The sequence below is a fragment of the Danio rerio genome, chromosome 7 (assembly GCF_052040795.2).
Source record: "Danio rerio strain M-AB ecotype USA chromosome 7, GRCz13ab, whole genome shotgun sequence".
Classification (NCBI taxonomy): Eukaryota; Metazoa; Chordata; class Actinopteri; order Cypriniformes; family Danionidae; genus Danio; species Danio rerio.
In genome coordinates, this window is record NC_141027.1 from 21,690,108 (window position 1) to 21,717,392 (window position 27,285).

The 27,285-nt window shown below is 38.3% G+C and overlaps 1 protein-coding gene across 3 annotated transcripts in view; it reads left to right on the forward strand.

Moving 5' to 3' along the window:
- Positions 1-24,215, forward strand: part of dnah2 (dynein, axonemal, heavy chain 2) — a 304,998-nt gene extending 280,783 nt beyond the window's left edge. For all 3 annotated transcript variants that reach the window (XR_015495540.1, XM_087260907.1, XM_087260908.1), the window contains 7 exons: positions 5,534-5,768; positions 5,860-6,011; positions 6,087-6,201; positions 14,975-15,151; positions 19,265-19,339; positions 23,594-23,744; positions 23,850-24,215. Coding sequence is in view for 2 of the 3 variants with exons in the window: in XM_087260907.1 (XP_087117033.1) it covers positions 5,534-5,768; positions 5,860-6,011; positions 6,087-6,201; positions 14,975-15,151; positions 19,265-19,339; positions 23,594-23,744; positions 23,850-24,004 (1,060 nt within the window). In the remaining variant the exon portion in view is untranslated. The remainder of the gene's footprint in view (positions 1-5,533; positions 5,769-5,859; positions 6,012-6,086; positions 6,202-14,974; positions 15,152-19,264; positions 19,340-23,593; positions 23,745-23,849) is intronic.
- Positions 24,216-27,285: the final 3,070 nt, after the last annotated feature.

The window sequence follows — 27,285 nt, forward strand, 5'->3', positions numbered from 1 at the left end:
CCCGCCCCCTCTCATGCCCTCTTAGGATCTCGCCCTCGCTACACAAGCCGCGTCAGATCCCTTCGATCCTCGACTCAGTATCTTTCTGTCCCTGAATACAGCTCTGCTGGTCGCGTTGATATCGATTAGAGGGTCGGGGACCCGGAGGCATTTTTCGGTCAGTGACTCGTGCCTGTAATTGGGCTGGCTTCTTTCACGTCCTGAGACCCCGACCGCGATATGTGCCCAAGGTTCCTACCACTCCGTTTTAATACGAGGTAGTGAGCCTGCAAGCGCTGCCCTCGGAGGAGGCAGACCCAGCCCTTCTTATTGTCCAGTTCGCGTTTTGCGTATTATCCGGACCGCACTCAGAGTTTAGATCATCTGAGCAGCTCTTCGTCTGTTATAGCGGTCGGCAGCAGGGAAGTGCCGTACCGAAATAAGTTCCCACTAGATTGTGGATGCCTTTCTTTCACTATCAGAGCCGAGATGAGCCGCGTCCCCCGAGAGCGCGTGCGCACTCCACTCGGAGCTTCGCATCCTCTCAAGCGCGCACGCGGCGCCCCTCTAACAGACATCTGTAGAGCTGCGGGCTGGGTGACACCCAACACATTTGCAAGGTTTTACAATCTGCGAGTGGAGCCGGTTTCCTCAAGGGTATTAGGTAACCCTTGGTGATTGAGGAAACAATTCGGTAGGGTGTTGAAACACGCTTGCTGCGCCATTTTCCCTAACACGGAGATACGTGCGCCTTTTTATCTGTCAGTAAAGTTCCCCGTCAGGTGAGCCCTGCAGATTCCTCCGTGGCCCCCAGCACTGACTCAGCGGAGGAGTCACTTGCTGGCCCACTACGTTGTAGGTCTGCCCGTTGGTCAGCCCGCGTTTTGGGTAAAGGTGCCTGCTATGCGTGATCCCCACTAGGCGATCCCATATGCTTATTCCGCCACGGTTAAGTCCCCCCCCTGGGCGGACCCGTGTCTTCCCTCCCCGCTAACCACTCTTTTGCTATGCGTACTCCCCCTTGTTAGGGCTAGTCCATATGTAAATTCTGCCATCTATCCCCCCTTGGGTAACGGATGGCCTCCGCAGCGTCCTCCCTATCGGGATTGCACGCTTCCCAACGTACTGTCGTATTTTCCTAGAATTATCTAGATGCTCACGACTTCCCAAAAAATATATATAAATCCGTAAAACTTCTGTTGAAGTAGGATAAATTAGGGCCAGGGACACGTTGGAGGACCGCGCCCCCCATGATGTGGGTGCGTCACGCTTGCTTGACTATCTCCTCATCGGGGGTGTTGGTAAGGTGCAGTCATTATGGCGCTTTCAATGGGCTCCCAATGCGTGGATTTTACAATCAAATCCACTTATAGTGCTGAAGTTCCCCCCGAAGGGGAACGTTCGAGGTTACTAAAGTAACCCTTCGTTCCCCGAGGAGGGGAACGGAAGCACTATACTCCGTCGCCATAATGACTGTCCCTTAGCTGTTGAAAGTCTCTTCAGCTTAAAAAGGATAGCGTCTGCTGGCGCCAGGTGAGCTTATATACTCAGTTGATTGCTTATGCCGCTCACCTGCGCAGGCTTGCGCTGCCAATTCATTCTTAATTGGCCCGTTCAATACTCTTTCAGACGAGTAGCTTCTGAACCGAACCTCCCAATGCGTGGATTTTACAATCAAATCCACTTATAGTGCTTCCGTTCCCCTCCTCGGGGAACGAAGGGTTACTTTAGTAACCTCGAACGTTTCTCATTCCTTCCAATAAATTGCAAATGCTTTTGGACATGCATCAATTGCTTTCATACAACTCTGCTGTTTTAAAACATTATAATTTGCTTATGTCATGTAAGTCAATATTAGCTACACTTGTGAATGCTAAATAGTCATTCCATATAAAACTAATAGTCATGTCATTACTTGAGTCATTACATACAAAAATGTTGAACTAGACAAATTTGATAAAAAATTGTACTTTTTTTATCTCCTGAAAATTTCTTCTAAATTGAACAATTTCATGAATGATTCACAGACCTGTGTATTTTATAGGTTCAGTTCCAATATGTACTGCAATATTTTTTACAGTTGTGCGCAAACTGTGTTTGTTGTAAATAAGGGTGTGTTTATTCTTTTGCACAATGCTGTGAATAAATTAGAATTGCTAAGAGCAAATGCAGTACAAATGTCAAACATACATATTCAGTGTCTTGTACTCAGGTACCTCACTAAATGCAGTGATGTCTAACTTTACTGTAGTTTTCAAATGGCTGTGCAAATAGTATATACTGTAGTGCTTGAGCATTTTCAGGAAGTGTCATCAAAATCAGAATTTTTTACATGGGAAAAACTTTACAGAGTAAACTGTCATAAGGAAAACATGACAAAGCCATTTGACTATCTTGTTCATAAACAATGATGTCAGGATTTTTTATCCTGATGACACTGACACTTTCCTTGACATCAATACTTGCTTTTGAGGAACGACCTATCCATTTTGAGCAAGTGACACGCTTTTGCAAGTTATCAGTTTGGTTTTGCAGTTTGTACATTAACTGTTGTGCAAATGTAAATAGTGTTGTGAGAAATGCACCAAAGCGACTGAGAAAAACTGTAATATAATATGGTTTGGAATAAATATATATTATGTCAGCAGGGATATATTACATATGTGGTATATATTCTGCCCACAGCCCTCAATCAAGGTTCATTTTTGCCCTATAATAAGAAAAAGTTTGGGCATCTCTGTTTTATATCATCACTAACCCTTTTGGTTCTTCCTGGCACCTTTACTTTATAGAGTGCAGAATATGTAATATATTTTCCACTCAGCTATAAACCCGTACAGTAACTTTAATATTTGTATGACCGTCACTCAAAGTCCCAGTCATTGAACATTATGAAGAAACAGAGCGTCCCCATATGGTGAAATTTTCTGTCTAGTTGCAAAAGCAAAGGCAAATCGCACACACACTCTCGCGGACAGATCTTCTCATTACTCGCTCACACACAAACTTTGCATTGAATATATGTCAAGCCATCACACACACTCACCCTTTGATCCCTGACACCCCTCTCTGCCCTGCTGTGAGGATTCAGTGTGTCCTCTTCTTCAGTCTTCAGCCACAGTGCTGATCTAGCACAGACCAACAGCTCCCCCATGGGGCCGAGCGCTGAATCTCACACTGTGTGGAGTTCAGTATGCTCCAGTTCCTCTGTGTCTGCTGGTCTTTCAGGACCAAGCAACACCGCAAACACACATAGAGCATCTGTTACTATAGCAACCACATCCTATAATTACCTTCAATCAGCGCCTCCATGGTGACTTGAGTGCACAGCGCAGGCAGCTCTGAAGTTTTAGGCAGTTGTAGCAAGGAAATGGCTTGGATTGCTTGACTTGGTGGGTGAAACAGAAATTGCAGGTAATTACAGGATCTGTGAAGTTTAGTGTTAAACAGTGTAGGTACTTTCAGTGAACTCTAGATTATAGTTTAAGAATATGATATTTTGGGGATATTTTTGAAATTAGAAATTCTTTCATCAGCCTGTAGAAGGCTTAGCATATTATGTAGATTTTTATGAGCAGTAGACCTACACTATTCAGTATGTATTACTGTGCATATTTGTAATTTCTTTTTTTTCTACACATTGTTTATTTTGATGTACATTTTTATATACCATATACACAAACTATTTATTCCAGTACAAAACAAAAGGCTGGGATAACATGTACAAATCTACAATATTTCAGTATTCTTTGTATACTATTAAAGTAATTATTAATATTTTAACTTGACTATAATATTTCTGTAAAATCTGTTCTTCAATTTAAACTTAATTTATGTAGTTGACAACTAAAATGGAAACAGTATTATTAGATTATTCATGTAAAAAATATTTTTTTCAACACATTTCTAATCTTACTAGTTTTAATTTTGCTTTACTAAATATTTTTCAGGATACTAATATTAAGCTTAAAGTAATTTAAAGGATTAACTAGGTTAATTAGGTTAAATAGGCAAGTTAAAGTAATTAGGCAAGTCATTGTCAAGTCAACAAGTTAACTGTGGTTTGTTCTGTAGTAGACAATCAAAAAAATATTGCTTAAGGGGGCTAGTAATTGGGACTTGTGGTGCTGCGCATTGATGGATTTGCTCTGCAGTGTTTGGACTTTCAGCAGTAAAAATTAAACCACACTGAACTGAACTAAACTGAAATTCAACTCTGAAAACTGAACTGACACTGTTACAATTTCCTATAATCTGTTAAGTTGCTTTGACACAATCTACATTGTATAAGTGCTATATAAGTAAATGTGAATTGTGCTGAATTGTATAATGATATTAATAAATTGGTTTAACAAATAATAAATAAAGTTTTTTTTTCAAGTAAAATAAAGGATATAACACTTTTTCCCGAATAGTGCACTCTCTATTATCAGAAGTACTGTGAAAATGTCCTTGCTCCATTAAATATTATTTGAGAAATGCTAATATTTTTGCCTTCAACTGTATTTTTTGATACATACCTATTTTCAAAATTATATACTGTATAATACTTTATAATGTATTTAATTTTAGATTTGTTTTGATAAAGAAAAAAATGCTAGTTTTAGTTCTGATTAATAAAAAACACTGCAGCTATTTTCTTTGTCCATGAACTATTTATTGTACAGAGTCAAATGTAAATTAGCCAGCATCCAAACAATTAAACAACACTTCCTCAGCCTAATAAAATAATAAGTGTAATAATAATAATAATTAGTAACCTTAATTGACTTTTTAGAAAACTAAATAAGGTGACACAGTGGCTCAGTGGTTAGCACTGTCGCCTCACAGCAAGAAGATAGCGGGTTTGAGTCCCGACTGGGTCAGTTGGCATTTATGTCTGTGGTTTATATTTTCTCTCTTTGTTTGCTTGAGTTTCCTCAGGCTGCTCCGGTTTCCCCTACAGTCCAAACACATGCATTAGAGGTGAATTGGATGAGCTAAATTGTCCGTAGTGTACTGTATGTGTGTAAATGTATGGGTGTTTCCCAGTACTAGGTTGCAGCTGGAAGGGCATCCGCTGCGTAAAACATATGCTGAATAACTTGGCGATTCACTCCGCTGTAGTGACCCCTGATGATAAAGAGAATAAGCCGAAAGAAAATAAATGAATGCAAACTAAATAATTAACATAAAACAATTATGAAGTTTGTATTAATTTGACTTGCTATGTTATATTAATTATAATTACTACATTATAATAATCATAAACTGTATTATTAATTATAATAACGCATAGTAATTAGTATTAGTAAATCTTAAAAGTGTAAAGCAGTGTTTATTATCTGAAAGAATGAAAAATAAATACTATAAGAAAAATTGCTCACTGCTAGTTAACGTTAGTTAATGCATTTACTAATGGACCTTCTGTTTAAGCATTACCGACGAGATTCATGCATGCTTTGTTTCTTATTAAAATGCAATTTTGCATCTTTTCCATACCAAAAATACCATCTCAGTGCCCACAAGCCCAAAGATGTGTTTTTAGAAAAGCTGTTTATTTGTGTGCACATAGGGTCTCCTCCTTGGTCTCCTACTATGTTCCTCGTGATGGATCTCAATCCTCATATGTGGACTACATCAGTCAGCTGCCTGCACTAGAGCACCCAGAACTTTTCGGACAGAACCCTAATGCTGACATTGCCAGCCAGATCACGGAGGCTCGAACCCTGTTCCACACATTGCTGTCTCTCCAGCCGCAGGTCACCAGCACAGACACCACCAGCGCTGGAGCCAGCAGAGAAGACAAGGTGTCTTTAAAACAAATATTGGGTTTACTGTTCTTATAATTGCATTTCACAAATCTTGTGTAGGCATTTTTGACTGTGTGTGTGTGTTTAGGTGCTGGAACTTTCTGCTGATGTTCTGCAAAAGATCCCTGCTGAGATTGACTATGAAGGCACTAGGAAGTTGCTAAAGGATGATCTTTCACCTCTGAATGTGGTTTTGCTGCAGGAGATCCAGAGATACAACACACTGCTGCACACCATCAGGTCTGTGTTTGTGCGAGAGAGTCATATGTGGAGGTGAATATTAATATGCTAACCGTGGTGTATTTGTTTGAGTAGATTGTCTCTCTTAGAGCTGGAGAAGGGCATTAAAGGTCTGGTTGTGATGTCCAGCAGTCTAGAGGAGACTTTTAACTGTATCCATGATGCCCGTGTTCCTCCTCTGTGGGAGAAGGTAAGGAAAATGAGCTGCACTGGAATTGTTTTTTTTTTTTATGTATAATAAAAATGTCTTAGCCTACATTATTGTGAAATGCAGTATGCTTTGTTGCACATTTCAGATTACAAATCCACTAGAGGGCGCTGTCTACATTTTTGTCAATCTGAAATACATTACTTGAAGTTCCTTTTGTTGTACGTTTCAGATACACAAACTTCTTGTACTTGTCCACAAACAGGCAGGCTTGTCATACAAATCACCTGATGAATCACTTTCCTTAACTCAACCAATAGTGTTTTTAGAAGCAGAGAAAAGTCTACTTCGACTGTGTAGTTTTTCTTTGATTTTACATTGCTTATATCTCGTTTGTGGAACTTCACCAGACTCGAACTCGAGAGCTCGGCATCACACTGTACAAGGTGAGCTACCGAGCAAACTGACCACACTGGAAAAGTTGTGAGGCAAATGTATTCGATTACAAATCACAGACACTGTTAAGAAAATAATCATTCATTATTAATGTGTTCCTGTAAATATCATAGCCAAAGTTGTTGGCTTTATACAGCCCTGTAGCATTCATTTTACTATGGAACGACAAACGTTGTGTGTTAAAGGAAGTTTTTGCAGATGCACAAATATGTATGCTCGAGTACACATTTAAAATGAGCCTGTTGTTGTTGTTGTTTTAGTCAATATTAGACCCTTTCACGTTGTAATCCCAGTAAATATTTCTGGAACAAATTTACCGGTACATTTAAGTATGTGCTGTTTACAAAGGCAAGGTAGTTCCAGAATTTTTACGGAAAGGACCATTCACACATACATTCCAAAATACCGGTAAATTCTGACATCATTAATCAAAAATGAGCTCTAAATGGCCGGCATTGAACTAAACATGAAGTGGGTCCGTCTTTTTTTTGTTTTGTTTAATAGTTTTAATAGTTTCTTTAAAACTTTAACGTTCATGTAGCTGCTTTTGTCCCTGAGATGGACTAAATAATGTATGTTGTGAACAACATTGTTGAAAAGATATGGAGGAACACTTTCGCATTAGAAAATGTACATTTGAATTTGTGCTGCTGCTTGTGAGATACTTTTTAAAATGAAAGACTTCCAGTGTTGTAGGCTACTCAAATCTGACTCACGGGAGAGCTCCTTCACATGCACAAGCGTCACACAGGTAAATCAACAGCGGTATATCATAAGCATTTTATCCATCTTTTTTTCCACAGTTGGCACTAAGAAGGGACATAGAAATGTTACCTGACTGTCAAGCATCAGCTAAATGTGTCTGGAGAAAGATTTAAAGCAGATTATTATCATAAACAGCTCAAATGTGGATTTGTCTGATTGGTCGGAATAGACGTCTCACATTAGCATGTTCTAAACGTGAATGCGCTTTTTCTGGCAATTTTCTGGCAGCATACTGGGAAATTATCGGTAATGTTACAACTTCTCTTTTTTGAAAATAGCCGGAACGAATTTACCAGTATTTTTTGAAAAGGGCCTGTTCACACATGATCCCTTTCTGGGAAATTGCCGGTAATTTTCCGCAAAAGTTTGTATGTGTAAAAGGGGCTATTGTTATGAATTTTGCATACAAACTGCATTGCATTGGAATTAGCCCCAAAATGTCAGGATCTGTGCATTCATATAAATAAAGAGAGAATAGAGCTCAATAAACAACACTCCAATAGTCATTCTTACTGAGCTTTTACAATGGGGTGTCACAGAAATAGCACATCTAATTTAGTGGATGTATGGTTAATGACAAATCTTTGATATATTGTATCATACGTTGCATCTATCTAGATATATTGTCTCTTCTTCCATCCTTACTGACAAGTGAACATATCCCATCAATAGATTTTGTTTAATAGATGTCTAAACATTTCTTCCTGATGGTCACATGACCTTCACATGTTTTAAGCAGAAAACTAATTAAATATTGAGGCATACATACAACGATTTATTTTTCTTTTCCCTTTTCTATACATAACATGCACAAAAAACTTACAAATATACTTTGTACAATACAAATAAAACTGATTTAAATACGAATTTCAGCAAATAAACACCCTTAATGTGTTTATGCCTTTATAAAGATTATCATGGTAAGTTTTATCTCTGAACTTTAATAATAAACCTATATAAAATGCTGCACTTCCCACCTTCTTTATTCAGTCGCAGTGACTTCTGGGACTTCTAAAATGAGTTCGGTGCTCAAGTCTACATTGGTGCATCTTCGTTACCAAGAACACAAGTTCTTGCAGTCTTGAGTTTTGGAACTGAACTTTGACGGTTGATGATGACATTACACGATAATACAAGGACAAAAGATTGCTGAAGAGCACATATGGAGAAACAGCCTTTGTCGTTCCTGCCTGTGTATTTGACTAGTCTAGGTTGGGGCTTTTCTTAGATGTCAATTAGATTTTCACTGACTGCCCAAATGTAGCCTGTTGTATTATTTCCACTCTAAAGTTTGATTTGCATTCAATTAGTAGTTATTTTAAGTTTCTTATAATGAAGAATTAAGTTCAACTCAGTCAGTTTCAGTTTCCTTTATTTTGTCATTCAAAACATCACAAAAAAAGTGTGATGCAGACTGAAATTACGTTGCATCAGACCCAACAAGAACTTAAAATACATCAAACACTATAAAATCCTAACATAATAAATAAGCGTTTATAATTTCATAAATATATAAAAATATAGTTGTAAAAAATATAACCCATTTTAAAAAATCTCTGAAGAGAATAAATTAATACTTAAATACCTAATTCACCATTTGTTATAATAGTTGTAATATTAACAATTTATGCTAGTTTAACTATTTATTAATTTATTATTTCATACTAGCTATCAATAGTGTTTAAGATATGGTATTATTTAAAAGTCTTATAATGACAGGATAAAAAGTGCATTGGTTTGCTCCTCAGGCTTCTGTAATGCCTGCCTGATGGCTTGAGCATTTGATAAAAAGTACTGTTAACCATAACGTTGTTAAATGTTTCTAGAAATAAATGTTTCTATTTTTTTATTTGAATGTATTCTATTTATTTCTGCGATAGCAAACCTGAATTTCTTTTTAGCCGAAGTGTATTTGACTTCTCTTAGATTATGACATGTGCTCAGTCAGCTCTCTTTGAAACACTATCTAGGTAAGCGTTCCACTGCTTTCTGGAACAGTGCTTATAACTCTATGAATCACACACACACCGGGTCATGTTGTAGTTGTAATACAGCTCGGTGTGAGTGTGTGAAAGTGGGCTGTGAGGTCAGAGGTATGTGTTCAGCGGAGAGCAGCAGGAGTGTGTGAATGAACGCTTGAGAGGATCGCTCAGTGACGGATGATGTGAACACAACAACATTTAGAGGATTAAACACACACTCACCTTGGGTTGAAACACTCTGCTTGTGTGTTATTAAACGAGAGCCGCTTGATTCATGTCGAGAAGGCCCAGGCCTACCATTACTAATGCCCGCGTGTGTGTGTGTGTGTGTGTGTGTGTGTGTGTGTGTGTTTAGGTCAGCAAGGGCAGTGTGTGTTAGACCTTGAGGGATACAGTACAGCCTTATTATACTAATATAGATGTGTATGTGTGGAGCTTTTGGGTTCATTGCTAAGGGTAATTGAACTCAGATAAGCTAAATAAACAAAAGCATGTTTACTTGAAGATCTTCAGTAAGCGTATGGCCTATATAGCGATCCAAACGCCGATCCATTTATCCCTCTATTCTGTCTCTTCCTCCATCTTTTTTGCGAAATAAGTGGAGAGCATCCATTAAGACTTGCTCTCCAGCTGGGACTGTCCTTCTGCCGTCTGCACTGCCTCATTACTGTCTTTCTCATTCTCTCTTTCCTTCTCTCTTCATCCATCAGCCTATCTTTAACACTGAACGCACAGTCCTTCTGTCTCTGTCCAGTGTTATATTTTGGCAGTGACTCCTTGTATTTCTGCTGAGATGTATGACTTTCATTTGCCGTCGACTCTCTCTGCTCCTCTTCTCTCATCATTACTCTTTTTCCACCCATCTTCTCTTCTTTTTTTTGCTCTGCTGTGGTGGAGGCATCAACCATCAGGCCTTGTGTGTCCCTCTGACATTGTTGTTGTGACCTTAAAGGCTCTCAAAAGATAACACTCACACCATTTATTGCATTTGGTGTTCTTTTTTTTGTGTTGAACTGAGATGAGTGGTTTTCCAACTATAGAAGTCCACTGCTAAGTGAAAAGTAATTCAATAAATAAAATGGTAATTGTAAGAGATTTTACAGTAATTGTAAGTTTATTTGTATTAACGGCAGATTTATGACTTCGAATTGTGATGGTAAAGTACACAGCGTGACTTTGGCCCAATCCCGATTCTATTTTTGTATGCCACCCCTTTCCCTTGGCCCTTGAAACAGAGTGTGAAGGGGAAGGGCTTGAAATTTTACCTCTAAGAAATGGGAAAGCACTACAACACCTGCACAAGTCATCATATGTCATCGCAGGCTCTTGCTTCATATGAGATCAGACGGTATTTTGTGTTATTTTTTGGTATTTCTTTTAGGAAATCACTGAAGTCAACAATATCATGAGGCTATATTCTATATCTGAGGCTCTTCTTGCCCTGCTCTACAAAAACAATAAGGAATTATGGATTTGATTATGGACCATCTAGTCTCTGAACGCAATTGACAGCAATTGAATCTTCTCGACAAGAAGTTTGGGTTCGGGGTAACCCAACTGTCCTGTTGGGACGTTCGCAGCTGGATACATGATGGACCGGTCGGAGAATAGTGCGTTGTGCACCTGTCCCTGGAAGATATTGAAGATATCTATTTATTTGGAACTTTGATAATATAGTTTTTGCTGATGGCTTAGGCGGGCCCCCTGGAGATAGACAACTGGTAAAAGCGGTCAGTGTGGCTCAAAACCCCACCAAGCTGGCCGGCTGGATTGAAAGTGGTGAGCAGGGTTGTTGGTACTCAGACTGTGACTTTAGACCGTAAATTGGAAAACATTGGGGAGAAACTAGCTGCGTTGCAATGGGATTTGTTCAGACCAGAAGACCAGTGACAAACATGAGATATCTGCAAAATTTTCGGACTGCTATACAGGAGTTATTATTAGGGATTATAGATAGCGAAATTTAGCAGTTTTTATTTTAGCTTTTTTTTTTTTTTACATGACGGTAAAACCCTAACGCCGTTATGAATGTATTAAAACATATGCTTGTTTGTCATAAAAACAGCTGTTGTAGCAGGTGTATTTTGGGGAATTTTCATACACCTTGGTTTCGAGTGTGGTCCTGAAAAATCTCTGTTTTAAGGGCTATCTACCCATTCTCTTCAAGCTTTGTTTATACTTGACGTGTCTGCTAGTTGGTTTGAGTGTGCGCGCCAAATGTGACGTTCTCATGTTGTTTGTGGAGGTTTGCTTTGGGTGCGCACGACATGATTTCGGCTGATGAAACGCACAAATTTTTTTTAAACTCAATCGAACAGGTTACGCAGTGCCGCGTTTAATTTGAGTTAAATAATGAATCATTTTAAAGAAATTTTGTCTACAATAGGCACAACTGTACAGACATCTTTATGATCCATGCATGTCATAGAGATAACCAGATGGCAAAAAATTCTTGGCTAGAAATTGAAACAGCAGTGGGAAAGGAGGAAAGTTTTTGGAAAAGTTTAGAAAAACCTGAGGAAAAGTTAAAGCCAAAACAGATTCTTTAATCACAGAAATCTGTTTTTTCACAATTAATTTTCAATTTTAAATAATTGAATAGTTACAAAACTATAATTAAGGAACAAATTATTTATTTGATAGCTGAAAAAGAAAATTTGAACCTATCGGTTTACAACATACTGGTGCCTTGTTTTTTGGTCTTTATTGGTGATAATTGTTTATTCTTTCTATAATAAAAAAATATCTGTAGAGCAATCCATGTCCTGTTGTGATTAATATTTGAATTATCTTTAATAGATAGAACTGTCTGAGATATGAACAAAAGCAAGTAATGCATCAAAGTTTGATATTAAAAACTTGAATAGTTATAAAAATCTTTATAATCTTTAAAATAATTAAAAACAATAAAAAAATGTAAACAATATGACATAGTCCTGGAAACTTTCTGTTTATCCATCTGATTTTACGGTCAGTTTTTTTTTTGACCGCCCCCTGTCGTTTTAGAGAACATCACAACAGAGAACACATCGAGTATAAAAGCCTCGTCCGTTTCGGGAGGTGCACGCGCAGTCAGCGGACGTGCGTGATGCGGTGCCAGGCAAAAGTAAAAAAATTAGGCTTCAGTCCTACGCCTTCAAGCTAAAGAGAATTGGGACACCCCTACCCCTTAACATGAACCCGCAAAACAAGGGGGATAGGGCTAAGGGGTAGAATTGGGATTGGGCCTTTATATCTCAAGACTTTTTTCTAACTATGTATAATTTCATTGAAATTTATTTTTTAAATGTTTTTGCATAATTTTGGCTTGTGTAAGAACGTATATTGTATGTAATAAAATTGTGCAATTTTGTAACACATATTATCTCATTTACTTGTTTATACAAGCATATGGGTTAGTTTTTTCTCATTTCATTATTAGAAAAAAAGTTTGTAATTATGAAAAGTTTCAAATTATGTAGCCAGAGCAACGTATGGCTGCATTTTACCTTTAAAAATAAAGCTACGGAGCGGTATTACGCCACAGATGGCTTCTATTTCTATTCGCACTACCAGCTGACCGCTTCTGTGTGGAAAGCTTTTCCACTGTTACCAGTTTGCCCAGTGGCTCGCCTCCTTTGTCAGCGGACTTGAGATGCAAAGAGCAGTTGACCACGATGATGAGGTTCGAGTCTGGCAAATAACGCTTCCAGAAAGCAGGTAAAACAAAAGTCAAAAATAAACATGTAAATACTAGGGTGAGAATGTGGTTAGATCTGAAAATGTGGTAAAAATCAGGCGGCCATAAGGGCTTTTCTTTTTCTGAATTGCTTTTGAAAACATTGGTGGGAGGGTCAATCTGTGCTTTTGAAAACACTGTCGCTTGGGTTTAGGTAAGGCGGTGGAAGGGTCAATCTGTGCTTTTGAAAACACTATGGGTTGGTTTTAGGGAAAGGGGTGGATGGGATTATTGGTTAATCGGTCAGTCAGTCATTCAGTCGACAGCAGCCTCTGGTAAATTTACGAATGGTACTCGCGAGAAAAAAATCTCCTGGAAAACTCACCTATTTCACACTCTTCAGAAATGTTTACAGGGGTACATATTCATAATGAGCCTGCCTGGGTTGGATTTTATCATTCATTCATTTTCTTTTCTGCTTAGTCCCTTTATTAATCAGGGGTGGCTACAACGTAATGACTTATCTTCAACTTATCCAGCATATGTTTTATGCAGTGAATGCCCTTGCACTCTTTCACACACATACACTATGGCCAATTTAGTTTATTCAGTTCACTTATACCACATGATTTTGAACTGTGGGGGAAACCGGAGCAGTTTCCGGAACAGGGAAAGCATGTGAACTCCACACGGAAACGTTAACTCACCCAGCCGGGGCTCGAACCAGCAACCTTCTTGTTGTGAGGCGATCGTGTTACCTACTGCGCCACTGTGATGTAGATTTTAACATACTACACATTATTACAAACTAAGTGTTGTGTTGAATACTGTTTTAGAATGTAGAGTATGCAGATTGCGATGCAACATGTTTTGTTTTTATTTATTTTTTCTCTCTGCTGAAATTTGGGTGTCTTTTAACCTGCCTTGTTAAGAAAGTCAACACTTGTTCCTATAACTGTGATAAATTTAGAAATACCTTTATACCATCTTTTTGCTGCTACAGTGTGTATTCGAAGCAAGAGTTGAACTGATTATTTAGAGCACACGGTTTTAATGAATATCTTCCGTTTGGTCTGTGGGTGGCGGAAAAGTTTGGGAACTACAGCTCTTGAGTGCCAGATCAGATTAAAACATCAGCAGATACGCCATCGAAACCTTTTATCCTCATTTATATCACTCTGGGTTGTCCCAGTTTCAAAAAGGTAAAAGCAACAGCATTTATTCCACCTAGAAATAACTCAAAACGTTCTCATTTTCATGCCAGCGAGAACCTAAATGCATAAAGGTTTTTTATGGCGCAGCATGAAATGAAACTAATCATGAGTATTTTCTAGTGCTGTGTGGCAGTCGCTGTGTTTGAAATGCTAATTCCTTTGGCACAAGCCACGCTCACGTTTGATTTTTCGTTCTTTTTTTAATATCAAATCCAAATATCTTTGTTCTTTGAACACCAAAAATAACACTGAAGGCTGAATAATTTCTTCAGTCCCAAGAATTGCAGAAAACATTGCACCATACAGTTTTGCCCTGTCAGATTTGTTTTAGTTTAATAGCTCTATTTGAACCGGTTATGTAAGATTTGTTTAAACCTCTTTCAAGTCCAGCTATAATATTATATTCAGCGGTTCAATCACTCAAGACATTCTTCATGACAGACAGTAACGCATCTCATCCAAACCCCCAGAAACTCGTCTTTTGTGTCCTTCTCAATGGCCTTGAGAGGCAGTTCTCAGAAAGCGGTCTGAAGCCTGAACTACACAATACTGAATGAAAGGCTTTACTGTAAGTGGAGATAGATGTCACTAAGCTATTTTGTCCCGTTTGAAGTTGATTTTTCGCCCTTTTATTCATGCAATGTCAAATTCCTGCACAGAGCAAATGCTGTAAGAGAAAGAACAGTAAGATCGTTATTAATTACAGCACGCATCAGTAATGAGAGGCTCTCCGTCCTCAGGCGTACCCGTCTCTGAAGCCCTTGGCGTCGTGGACGCGGGACCTGTGCCAGCGCGTGGAGCAGTTTGCTCGCTGGGCGGAAACTGCTCGCCCTCCTGTCCTTTTCTGGCTGTCTGGATTTACCTTCCCTACGGGCTTCCTCACCGCTGTGCTGCAGAGCTCTGCACGGCAGAATAACGTGAGTCTAGCACAAACACATCACCACACTCATACATATTCACACATGCTTAACAGAGGCTTAGCAGAGCATCAGCACGTCAAACACATGCGGTGAAGACTCTTTAGTGTCCTCTTACAGTCCTGACATCCTCAAAGCAAAATTCTTTATGATCTTCGTTTTATATACAGAAGTTTGAAATACCTCAATGCTGGTAACACCTCATACTGCTGAGAGGAGCATTTAGATAAATAAATTGTGTTTTTATTGAAATAAAGCAGAGGTGGAACTCCTGCACGGTTTAAGTCCTATCCTGGTCCAAAACACTTACCTGTAGGTTTCAAACAAGTCTGAAGGACTCAATTAGTTTGATAATGTGTGTTTAATTAGGGTTGGAACTAAACTGTGCAGAGCTGCGGACCTTTAGGAACTGAGTTTGACACCTTTGGAATCGAGTGTTCTCAATTATGTCATGATTATCTCAGTTGCGTGGTCATGATAGAGATACTTAGATGTACTGTAAACACTAGCTCTCGATTTCACAGTAATCTATAGGAAATATGCATTCATTCATTTTTCTTTGAGGTCGCCATGGCGGAATGAACCACCAACTTTTCCAGCATATGTTTTACGCAGCATATGCTCTTCCAGCAGCAACCCAGTATTGGGAAACTTATTGGACAGGGGTGCTCAAGCCTGTTCCTGGAGATCTACTTTCCTGCAGATTTCAGTTGCAACACAAATCAAACACACCTGGCTATAATTATGCTGTTGTGCTGTTCAGGTCCTATTTAATAGTTTCAGGTGTGTTCAGGGCTGGAGCTAACTTTGCAGGTAGAGCTCCATGAACAGGGTTGAGCAGCCCTGCTGTAGAAAATTTATATAGGAAAATATTTGGAAAATTGTTTTTTCTGTATTTAGGGGTTCAAGCATGTAGGTATTTAAATATTAAATAATTTATATTGCATCGCTAATACTTCATCAGTATAACCAGTATTTTACATATCTTTGGACTGCCTAGATAAATAATTATCAAAATGTTGTACTTTGGCATTAGCACAGTCCTGTCATAATCATTTTAACCTGGTGTAAGCCTGTAAATCCCAAAAGAAATTTCAAAACCTCAGTTATTCAAGCACAGGTGACATATTCTAAAATTCTAAAAAAAAAAAAAAAAAAATCGCAAAATTTAAAGGAGTTTGAGATTTACAACTGTTAAAAACATTAATCAACAGGAATCATTTCATTTGAAATTATCATTATAGCCACTAGATGACAGCAAAATACCACTTATTAGTTACTCATATACCTAGTTCATAGTAAAAACACTGCTATTGCATTTAAAATCAGAATTACTCCAAGCTTGCTATTACATATATTTAACTTATGAAATTATAATAATTACACCGAAAGCTAAATATTGTTTATAAATTTCAAAAGAAAGCCTAGCAATAATCATTTGGTTTTATTTAGGTTAAATTTCTACACAAAGTTTAAATAAGCATGACAAATGTTTAAATAAGCATGACTAATGACTAGTATTGATATAATAGTTTAACCATAAATTTTTTTTGCCTGTGTATCAACATTATGTCCATTGAGGATGTGTTTTAATTTCAGCCATAAATTCTGACTTGATCAGCATTAAAAGTCCTTAAATGCTTAAACCCCCATAATGCCGCTTGCAGCTTTAATTTCAAGACAAAGTCCCTGTGTTTGCAAGCACACTTGGCAATAAGCTCTTTCTGGATCTGATCACCTACAACTGAATACGTTGTTCTGCTTATTTTTGCTGTGTAAACTATGGACCAATGTGTGGAAGCTGCTTAATCATGTTGATAACAACTGAATAAGCAGGAAAAAGGTGAGATATTTTGATATAATGACTTTAATAGTCTCTATTCTGCTTGATTAGTTTGAACTTTTGGCAGTCTTTAGTACTCTGTTTTTTTTTTCTAGTCTGACAGATTAGTACAGGTTAAAACATGACAATAATTGATCATTGTCAGCACTGTAGTCAGCAAAATATGCACATTTCACTTGGTTCAGTTGCAGTGTGTACTTGCGTCTCTCCATCATGGCTGACTGATGACACATCGTTAAAATAGCAAAATAAACCAACAGTGGTGAGAAAACATCAATCAAGAAAGCATCTGACAGTACAGATGGATGTTTGCACAAACTATGCAATTGGGTTTTTATTTATATAGCACTATACATTCATTCATTCATTTTCTTCTTGGCTTAGTCCCTTTATTATTCAGGGGTCGCTTCTACGGAATGAACCGCCAACTTATCCAGCATATGTTTTAAGCAGCAGATGCCCTTCCAGCTGCAACCCATCACTGGGAAAATACACCCATATGCTCTTACAATTATACACATACAGACAATTTAGCTTGCCCAATTCACCTATAGCACATAGGGAAAACATGCTACCTCCACAAACAAATTCCAATTGACCCAGCCGGGCTTGAACCAGTGACTTTATTGCCGTGAGGTGATCGTGCTACCCACTGCCCCGCCGTGTAGCCCTAGCACTATATAGCAGACTGATTTAAAGAAAGCTGATTTATTGTAAAGGCACAATATGTACCACTAGAACAGTGTTATAAATTTTGCTGACTTACACTGACTTACACCTACATTGTCTTAAATATTTTAAAGAATGTTCAAATGCAGAAAAACATATTAAAAAACTGCTTATCTACACTGAAAAAAATATTCAAAGATGATTCCTTAGCTTTGCCACATTTTTATAAGTTAAGCTGTTGTAAACAATTTATTTGGGCTGAATTTACAAACAATTTAGGACAAACAAATTGACAAATAAGACATACCAAGTTGAACGTTACTAAATTTTATTTGTTTCTTTAAACTCAACACAGTGTTGGGACCAAGTCCTGTGTCACCATGCTCCATGCATTGTGCTTTTCTGTCATTAGCAATTGCTTAAGTGGTCTAAACTCAAGAATATTTTATTTCTTTTAACTCACTCATTGAATTATTCAGTGAAAAAACTGTGGACAGTTACTGGGAATTATTATAAGACTTTTGAACTTATATGACTTAACAAATTATGTTTTAATCAATGTCAGTGAAGATAAAATATATGGTTGCTCACCAGATAAAATGGTAAATCTTAATAATTTAAATGATTCTTTGTATACACAGAATACTGTGTATTAGTATACATTATTGATAATGTATAATATTTAATAATAATAATAATAATAATAATAATAATAATAATAATAATAATAGTGATAATAAAACATCTTGACACACAACTCATTCATGACTATGAGTCAACAGGTTTGTATAACTAAACTAAAGTTCCCATCATTCTCTGACAGGAATAATACAATACACAGATACACACCACACAGACACATGCCAACAGTCAATCACCAGATTAAAGTATGTCACTTTATGTCCCGACAAGCACAATTCAGCATGTTTCGTCAGTCAATGTCTTCCAGCAGACGCCAACAGACATTGACAGAACATACTGATCTAACAAAAGCTAAAGTCTGTCCTTTGTAGTTTATTTTGGTGCTAGCTTGCTAACTGTTTAAACAGAGAGAAGTGTGATTTTATTCTAAACAAAAGTGTAAACTACCCAAGAGGATTTTTTTAAAGTAGCATTATCTAAACTGACTTCAATAACAGTAAGCCTATGGCCTGTTATTCATTTAGAGAAACATTGCCAGAAACACTTTCTTACAGCATTCACATTCACTTACTCTCACATTCTGCAGGGGACGCAGCACAATCCTGCTCCATTACCTCTCTAATGCCCCGATGATGATATTTAGTCTCGGTTCCTTCTGGGATCTGCAGACAGGAGTTCTCAAGCGCTCCCCTAAATTCCCACTTCGCTCCGCTGCTCGATAGCTTCAGGAGCACAGCGGCAAAATGAGCTGCATCTGATGATCAAGAGACACCTGTGACGCTTCGGGGCAGCCAATTCTGCAGCAAATGGACTGAAAAACAAATGTCCTAATGTGTGATGTGCCCACACACCAACAGGTGGCCAAAAGAACTGCGGAAGTGGCTTCATCTTGGCTGTGCTGTGACTGTAAGTGTGTGTGTGGAGTTTTGACACTGATAGCATTGTTGCTGTGTATGCAGGTATCTGTAGATACTCTTTCCTGGGAGTTCAGTGTCACCACAGTAGAGGACAACAATCTGCTTTTCCCTCCCAAGGTGAGTAACTGCTGCCCTCCTCTGTCTGCTACATGCTCATGCACCTGACATTTGCATCTCTCTCTCTCTCTCTCTCTCTCTCTCTCTCTCTCTCTCTCTCTCTCTCTCTCTCTCTTTCACACACATTTTAGCATTTCCATGTTTTGTGGGGACCTTTATGGGAATAATGATTGTAATACTGAACAAACTGCATTTTCTCTTCTGATTGTAATCCTAGTAGAGGAAGCATTCTGCATTTTTACATTTTTAAACATCTTAGTATGATTTCCATGTTGCATTTCTCTTAAGCTGAAGAACCAACCATAAGCACTATACTAACATTTAGTTTTTTTTTTCAGTAATTTTTATTTTATGAGCACAGTCAGGCATTTTCATGACTAATGCACACACTTAAAAATATATATATATATATATATATATATATATATATATATATATATATATATATATATATATATATATATATATATATTAAGTGTGTGTGTGTGTGTGTGTGTGTTTGTGTACACTCACTGGCCATTTTATTAGGTACACCTGTCCAGCTGCTCGTTAATGCAAATTTCTAATCGGCCAATCACATGGCAGCAACTCAGTACATGTAGACATGGTCAAGACGATCTGCTGCAGTTCAAACCGAGCATCAGAATAGGGAAGAAAGGGGATTTAAGTGAGTTTGAACGTGGCATGGATGTTGGTGGTCTGAGTATTTCAGAAACTGCTGATCTACTGGGATTTTCACGCACAACTATATCTAGGGTTAACAGAGAATAGTCAGAAAAAGAGAAAATATCCAGTGAACGGCAGCAAATGCCTTGTTGATACTAGAGGTCAGAGGAGAATTACCAGACCTTTTGAGCTGATAGAAAGGCAACAGGAATTCAAATAACCACTCGTTACAACTGAGGTATGCAGAAAAGTGCCTCTGAACACACAACACGTTGAACCTTGAGGCAGATGGGCTACAGCAGCAGAAGACCACACCGGGTGCCACTCCTGTAAGATAAGAACAAGAAACTGAAGCTATAATTCGCACAGGCTCACCAACAGGGGCGGACTGGGACTAAAAATCAGCCCTGGCATACCTGACAGCCCTGGCACACCGACACAGCCCCACCCAAGGACACGCACATTCACTACTTATATTTGTGTACAGATGGTAAAATTATATAAGCAGTACCTATTTAAGAGATATTTAAACACATAATGTATGTGACTGAAACAAAAACAACCCATTTATATATGCAATCATGTCATTAAGTTTCTTTTCGGCTTAGTCCCTTTATTAATCTGGGAATCGCCAACTTATCCTGCATATGTTTTATACAGTGGATGCCCTCAAAGCTGCAACCTATTACTGGGTTACCCAATTCCCAATTGGCCCACCCAGTTCACCTATAGCATGTGTTTGGACTTGTGAAGGAAACCAGAAGCAAACCCACGTGAACATGCAAACTCTACACAGAAACACCAACTGACCCAGATGAGGCTCAAACCAGCGACTTTCTTGCTGTGAGGCGACAGCACTACCTACTGCGCCACTGCACTGCCCCCTTTCGAGACTAGCTCTGTTAATTTTATATAATTGGCAATGTCTGACTTGACTGCCTTTCCCTTTTTATGGTCCTTCTCTGACAATTAGCTTGTGTTGCACTTACTGTTTGACATTCTTGCCAAATTTTGATTATGTCTGTGTAACCTCAGATTAGGTTGGCCCATCTTGAAACCAGCCGGTTGTTGCTGATTGGGCCAATGCTTAACATTTACTGGTATTCTTTCTATTATCACCATCATCATCATAATATTCACATCTCGCACGAGATAAAAGCTGCCTACATTTAAAAAACAATACAGATGAAAAAAATAAATAAAATAAAAAAATAGCTGACCGGCCCACATTTAAAAAATGGTCCGGCCCTTCTGGCATTTGCCAGAATTGCCAGATGACCAGTTCGCCCCTGCTCACCAAAATTGGACAATAGAAAATTGGAAAAATGTTGTCTGGTCTGATGAGTCTCGATTTCTGTTGCAGCATAGAGGCGACCTAGGCGGCCGCCTAGGGCGGCAGAATAGAGAGGGCCGTGTCCGCGACACTACCCTCACCACCCGTGCCCTCAGTTAAATCGGCACCTAGGGCAGCAGAATGGAGAAGGTGGCGTCAGCTCTCTCGCCAACCACCCGCTTTCACTTTCGTGTTGAGGGGGGCGTGACCGTCCTTTGCCTAGAGCGTCAGTTCAGCTTGCTCTGGCCCTGATAACACACCATGTCATAAAGTGCAAATCATCTTAGACTGGTTGAACATGACAATGAGTTTACTGCACTCAGATGGCCTCCACAGTCACCAGATCTCAATCCAATAGAGCACCTTTGGGATGTGGGGGAACGAAAGATTTACAGTACATCATGGATGTGCAGCTGACAAACCTGCAGCAACTGTGTGATGCTGTCATGTCAATATAGACCAAAATCTCCGAGGAATATTTCTAGTACCTTAAATAAATACCTTAAATAAAAAGTTACTATTTTATTTGAAAGAGAAACATTTTTTAAATTTCTAAATGTATTCACAGTGAATTTTAATAAATTGAATACATGCTTTAAAAAATTAAAACATTATTTTGAAAAAATCTGAATTGTATATTAAACTTCAATTTAATAAATTATTTATTTTAATTTAATATTTAAATAATCATTGAAAAATTATTATAAAAATATATTTTTAAATGTATGTTAGATGAATGTTATAAATTATAAATTGTCAATTTATTTGTCAGACGTGCAAAATACATGATATTTAAATGCTGTAATTTAGGAAGCATTATTTTATTCAATATTATTACTTACTTCCTGGGCCGTTTATGTCGTTGTTGATATTTGGCCAAATCATGTTGGTGTTTCATTCTTTCATTCATTTTCTTTTCGGCTTAGTCCCTTTTTTAATCCTGTTTCCCCACAGCGGAATAAACCACCAACTTATTCAGCACATGTTTTACGCAGCGGATGCCCTTTTAGCTGCAACCCATTTCTGGAAAACATCCGTACACACTCATACACAACAGACAATTTAGCCTACCCAATTCACCTGTACCGCATGTCTTTGAACTGTGGGGGAAACCGGAGCACCCGGAGGAAACCCTCGCGAACGCAGGGAGAACATGCAAACTCCACACAGAAATGCCAACCGACCCAGCCAAAGCTCGAACTAGCGACCTTCTTGCTGTGAAGCTACAGCACTACCTACGGCGCCAATGTGTCGCCCCATGTTGGTGTGTAGTAATATCTAATTTTTTTTTACGAGGTGAATCAAAAGACCAACCCTCAACCCCCAACCTGGAGGACCAAGACATAGACACATAAACTACTAACAATTTAGCTTACCCAATTTACCTAGCCAACCCACGCCAACACGGGGATAACATGCAAACTCCACACAGAAATGCCCACTGACCTCGAACCAGCAACCTTCTTACTGTGAGGCGTCAGCCCTACCCACGAGAGGGGTCTGGATGCAGACCTGGTGCAGTGCAATCTGAGCTGCATCCAATGCTTTTTAATGCATTCACCTAACCCCACCCCTAACCCTACCCGTCACAGTGACGTCACCCACTACATTGAGTGCATTGTGTCTGACATTGCATCGCTGAGTGATGCAATCTCAGCTTGCATCATAAAAGCTGCATCCAGAAACTATTGCTACCCACTGCGTCACTGTGCCACCACATATTAATTAATATTATAATATTATATAGAACATTTTCTCACTAGGTATAACTTTTTTGTATCAGGATGAAAAGATATGTTTTGATTTAGGATCAGAAACATGTACAGTAGAAGGACTTCACAGAAACTGGCAGGAGTTTACAGAGACTATATTAATGCAGCATCCTAAAAATAGAAATAAAACCCCAGCAAGATGAAAACAGCCAAGAGACATTCATATACGTGTGAATTGACTCACCCTTATAAACAGCAGCAGTCCTCTGTTTTCTGTCTTTTGTTACAACACTTTATCTGTTGACTTGGAGACCGTCAAAGCACAAATAACTTTGTGAAACAAAATTTCCATGGATGCTTAGATAAATTCGGGAGTTTGCATATTTTAATGTGCCATTTAAATGTGTTCATTTTGATTGGCTGTCACTGTGCTCACACTAGTGTAGCACATTTTGCACACAGTAAATTTCCCATGTGCACTTATAGACTCTTAATGCTTTTGTTTTGCATGTGACCTCTTGTTTTTCTCCCTGTCTTCTCCAGGATGGAGTGCTCATCCAGGGTCTGTTTCTGGAAGGCGCAGGCTGGGATAAGAAAGCTTCCTGTCTGGTTGAGGCAGAGCCCATGCAGCTGGTCTGCCCAATGCCCACCATCCACTTCAAACCAGTGGAGAGCCGCAAGAGATTGGCCAAGAGTTAGTACACACTCCACACACACGACCATGTCTTACTGAATGTTCTCTCCTGTATACATTTCCCGAGTAACTGATTTTCTTGTGTGTGTGTTTGTGACTGTGCAGATATGTACTCATGTCCCTGTTACTACTATCCAGTGCGCTCGGGCAGTTCTGGTCGTCAGTCATTCGTGGTGGCAGTCGATCTGAAGTCTGGAGCTGTGCCTTATGATCACTGGATCAAAAGAGGAACTGCTCTGCTCATGAGCCTTGATAACTAAACACACACACACACACACTCACACTTACAGTGACACTTGATTAACTGTCTAATTTTATCCGAAGATCTTTTTACCTCTTCTGCATTTGATTTAAAAAGAGAACTGAATATGCAATCACAAATGTGCTATCAATTGATGTTTTATGAACTTGTGGTGTTGTAAATTCATTGGAAAAAGGGTTTAATAAAACAGCTCAGAGGTTTCACATTCAGATATGTTGCTGATTATCCATACAGAAAAAAACTAATTTATCTATCTATCTATCTATCTATCTATCTATCTATCTATCTATCTATCTATCTATCTATCTATCTATCTATCTATCTATCTATCTATCTATCTATCTATCTATCTATCTATCTATCTGTCTATCTATCTATCTGTCTGTCTGTCTGTCTGTCTCTCTGTCTCTCTGTCTCTCTGTCTGTCTGTCTGTCTGTTGTCAATGAATATTTTTAAAAATTATTATTTTATTATTATTATTATTTCTAGGGAAAATTCCTCGTTCCTTGTTAATTTATCAAATTTGACCTAGATCATATGTTTCCTTTGGACTGTTTGGATGATTCATTATATCCCAACAAAAGACTAGCTTTTTTTATTTTTTATTTTTTTGGTCCTACACAAATTTGGTCGCTAGTTCCTGCTTCTCAATTACATCAAAGAAATAGTTCACTCACAAAAAGTTTGTTGTTAACAGGGTAAGATAGGTAACTTTTCTGCTGTAATTTTTTTTATTTTTTATGAAACAATGGGTAATGTATAGACCGTAAGCAAGTTGTAACCAACAACAAAAAAAGAAAGCAGGGATTGCATAAATGATAACTAATATGAAGTAAATAAGTTGGTCTGTGCTAGAAACTAACCATTGTTACCTGTGATCCACAGCTTAAAGCAAATACTTCAGAGTGATGCCCGGTTCACAAATGAATCTTTATATTTGAACCAGATCTTGTTTGAGCACTTGATAAACCTGTTCAGACTGAAATGGTTCACATGTCATGCAAGCATAGGTCTACAAGCTACTCAGTCAAAACTAACTTTCCATAGTCACTCTGACTCAAAATGAGCCAATTTTCTGGCCTACATGTTTCTGGTTTTCGCCAGCTCATTTAGCACTTCAGCTACTCTACATCAATCCAATACTAACTTTGCATATCTATTATCATTGTGTGATTAGGTAAACAAACTACAGAGTAAGTTATTTGTACCACAAACACTGCACAACAGAACCATTTTGCAGAAAAGAATCAGATTTCTCCATTTGCCTGATGCTGTGGGTTGCAGGTTATATTCCTAATTTTCTTGTACATGCTGTAAAAAAATCCATTTGTGTTGGGGCATCTTGAAGACATTAAGTTATTAGTTTTTTATTTATTTATTCATTTATTTATTTTATTAGTATTAACTCAAAACATAAAACAGTTAAGTTGTCCCCCAAAAACTCAAGAATTGTGTTGTTTCAGCTTATTTTAATTAAGTAGTTTGAACAATTGGCAAACATAAATTTTGAGTGCAGACCAATTATTTAGAACACAAACTTGTTATAAATATGCTGTTCTTTGCTATGCATGTTTATGATCAAAGTGATGGTTGTCAATGACTTGCATTTTAAAAACCATCTTGATTTCATTTAAAATTCTACTGATTTTCTGCTGAAAAAAACAAAAATGTAACCTGGATGAGTAAATTAACAGTAAGTTTCAATGTTAGGTTAGAAAGCAACTCCTTTCAATTTCTTGTCCACAACACAACCAGTATTTAATATGTATTGTAGTGAACAGTGAGGTAAAGCCACAGTCTAATCCTGTTTCCCAATAGGTTTCCAATTACGGACCTGTTGCTTTGACAACAACTGAGCAATCCTGAATTGTGTCAAATCAGCTGTCCATAGCAGAGTATCCGCAGGGTCTTAAAAGTCTTAAAATGTCTTCAATTTTAAAACTAAATTGAAATTGTGGGTCCTAAAAAGCCTAAATTTACTGAAATATTGTGTTGTGGGTCTTAAATAATTTTTTACAGGTCTTGATTTTATCATGTCCATGTAAAGCTACCCAATCAAACAGCCATCCAATCACTAACTTTCCATCTCAATAAAAGTTCTAACAAAAGTTTATTTATTATCTTCTTTACAATGACATTTGTTTTTAATGTTTTAACTGGGCCATTAGAAATAAATCTTTAGCGTTTAGCCTCGAGTAAGTCTGAAATTTCATTCATAATAGTCATAAAAAAGGTCTTTAAAAGTCTTAAATTTGACTTGATGAACCCTGTAGGAACATAGAATGAGACCACATGCCAAATTTGCTCAAGTGTGATGCAATTAGTTAAAAATGACCACCAAATCTTCCATGTCCACGGTCACTTTTCTTTAAATTCAACAGTTGTGGTCATTTGCTCCATTTTCCAGCCTCGATGATTGGCATGTGTGGCATTATTTGTCCCTCAGAGCCGGAGGGGTGAGTGAAGTGGTGATCTTCTCAGGAAAATTCTTGGAAGAAGAGAAGGAGAGCAGAGAGACTGGAGCAGAAGAATAGTTCAGTGGGGAGGAGAGAGAGAGAGAGAGAGAGAGAGAGTGTGTGAGGGTGGCCTCTGCATTCACTCCGCCATCCTCTTCTGAAAAAGGCAGACTTGCTCGGACTGTAAGGAGCTCTTTATTCAGCCACAGGTCTGTGTGTCTCTGTACCTCAAACTGGTTGTTGGGGTGCTCATAGCAACATGTCTAATTCACATTCAAATTGGCCTCCGAGGCGCCCATTGTAATCTTTTAGAGTACTTCAGATTTTTTTTCCTCCCCTAAAAAAATGGAAGTTAAAAAGAAGAAGGGAGAGAATGACATCTTTTGAGTCTCAAAATGGAGAATAAAGTCCCCAGGGTTTATTCATCACCGCAATGTTCCCACCTCAGACCCATTGATACTGTGAGAGGGGCTCGTTCATAAAACAACTAACATTACCTCGCATCAATCCCACACTTGTTGCTGCCGAGCTGGGGAGATGCGAATGTCTGAGCTTATCCAGATTTCTGTCTGCACCCTGCTCTTAAACTCCAGATGAGAACTTAATAATGGTCTGAAAGCACCAGCTGAGGACAAGTGGACAATCTGATTTGCGTTTTGAGTGAGCCGGTCCCCTCGGGGACAGCGGTGCTGGGTCTCACTGCATCTGAACTGACATAATTGAGTTAGCTCTTCTCTGTATAGTATTGCATCAAACGGCCTCCATCTGTGTATTCAATTATGGCAGTAAAACACCCACCACAGACATTCCATGAGGAATACA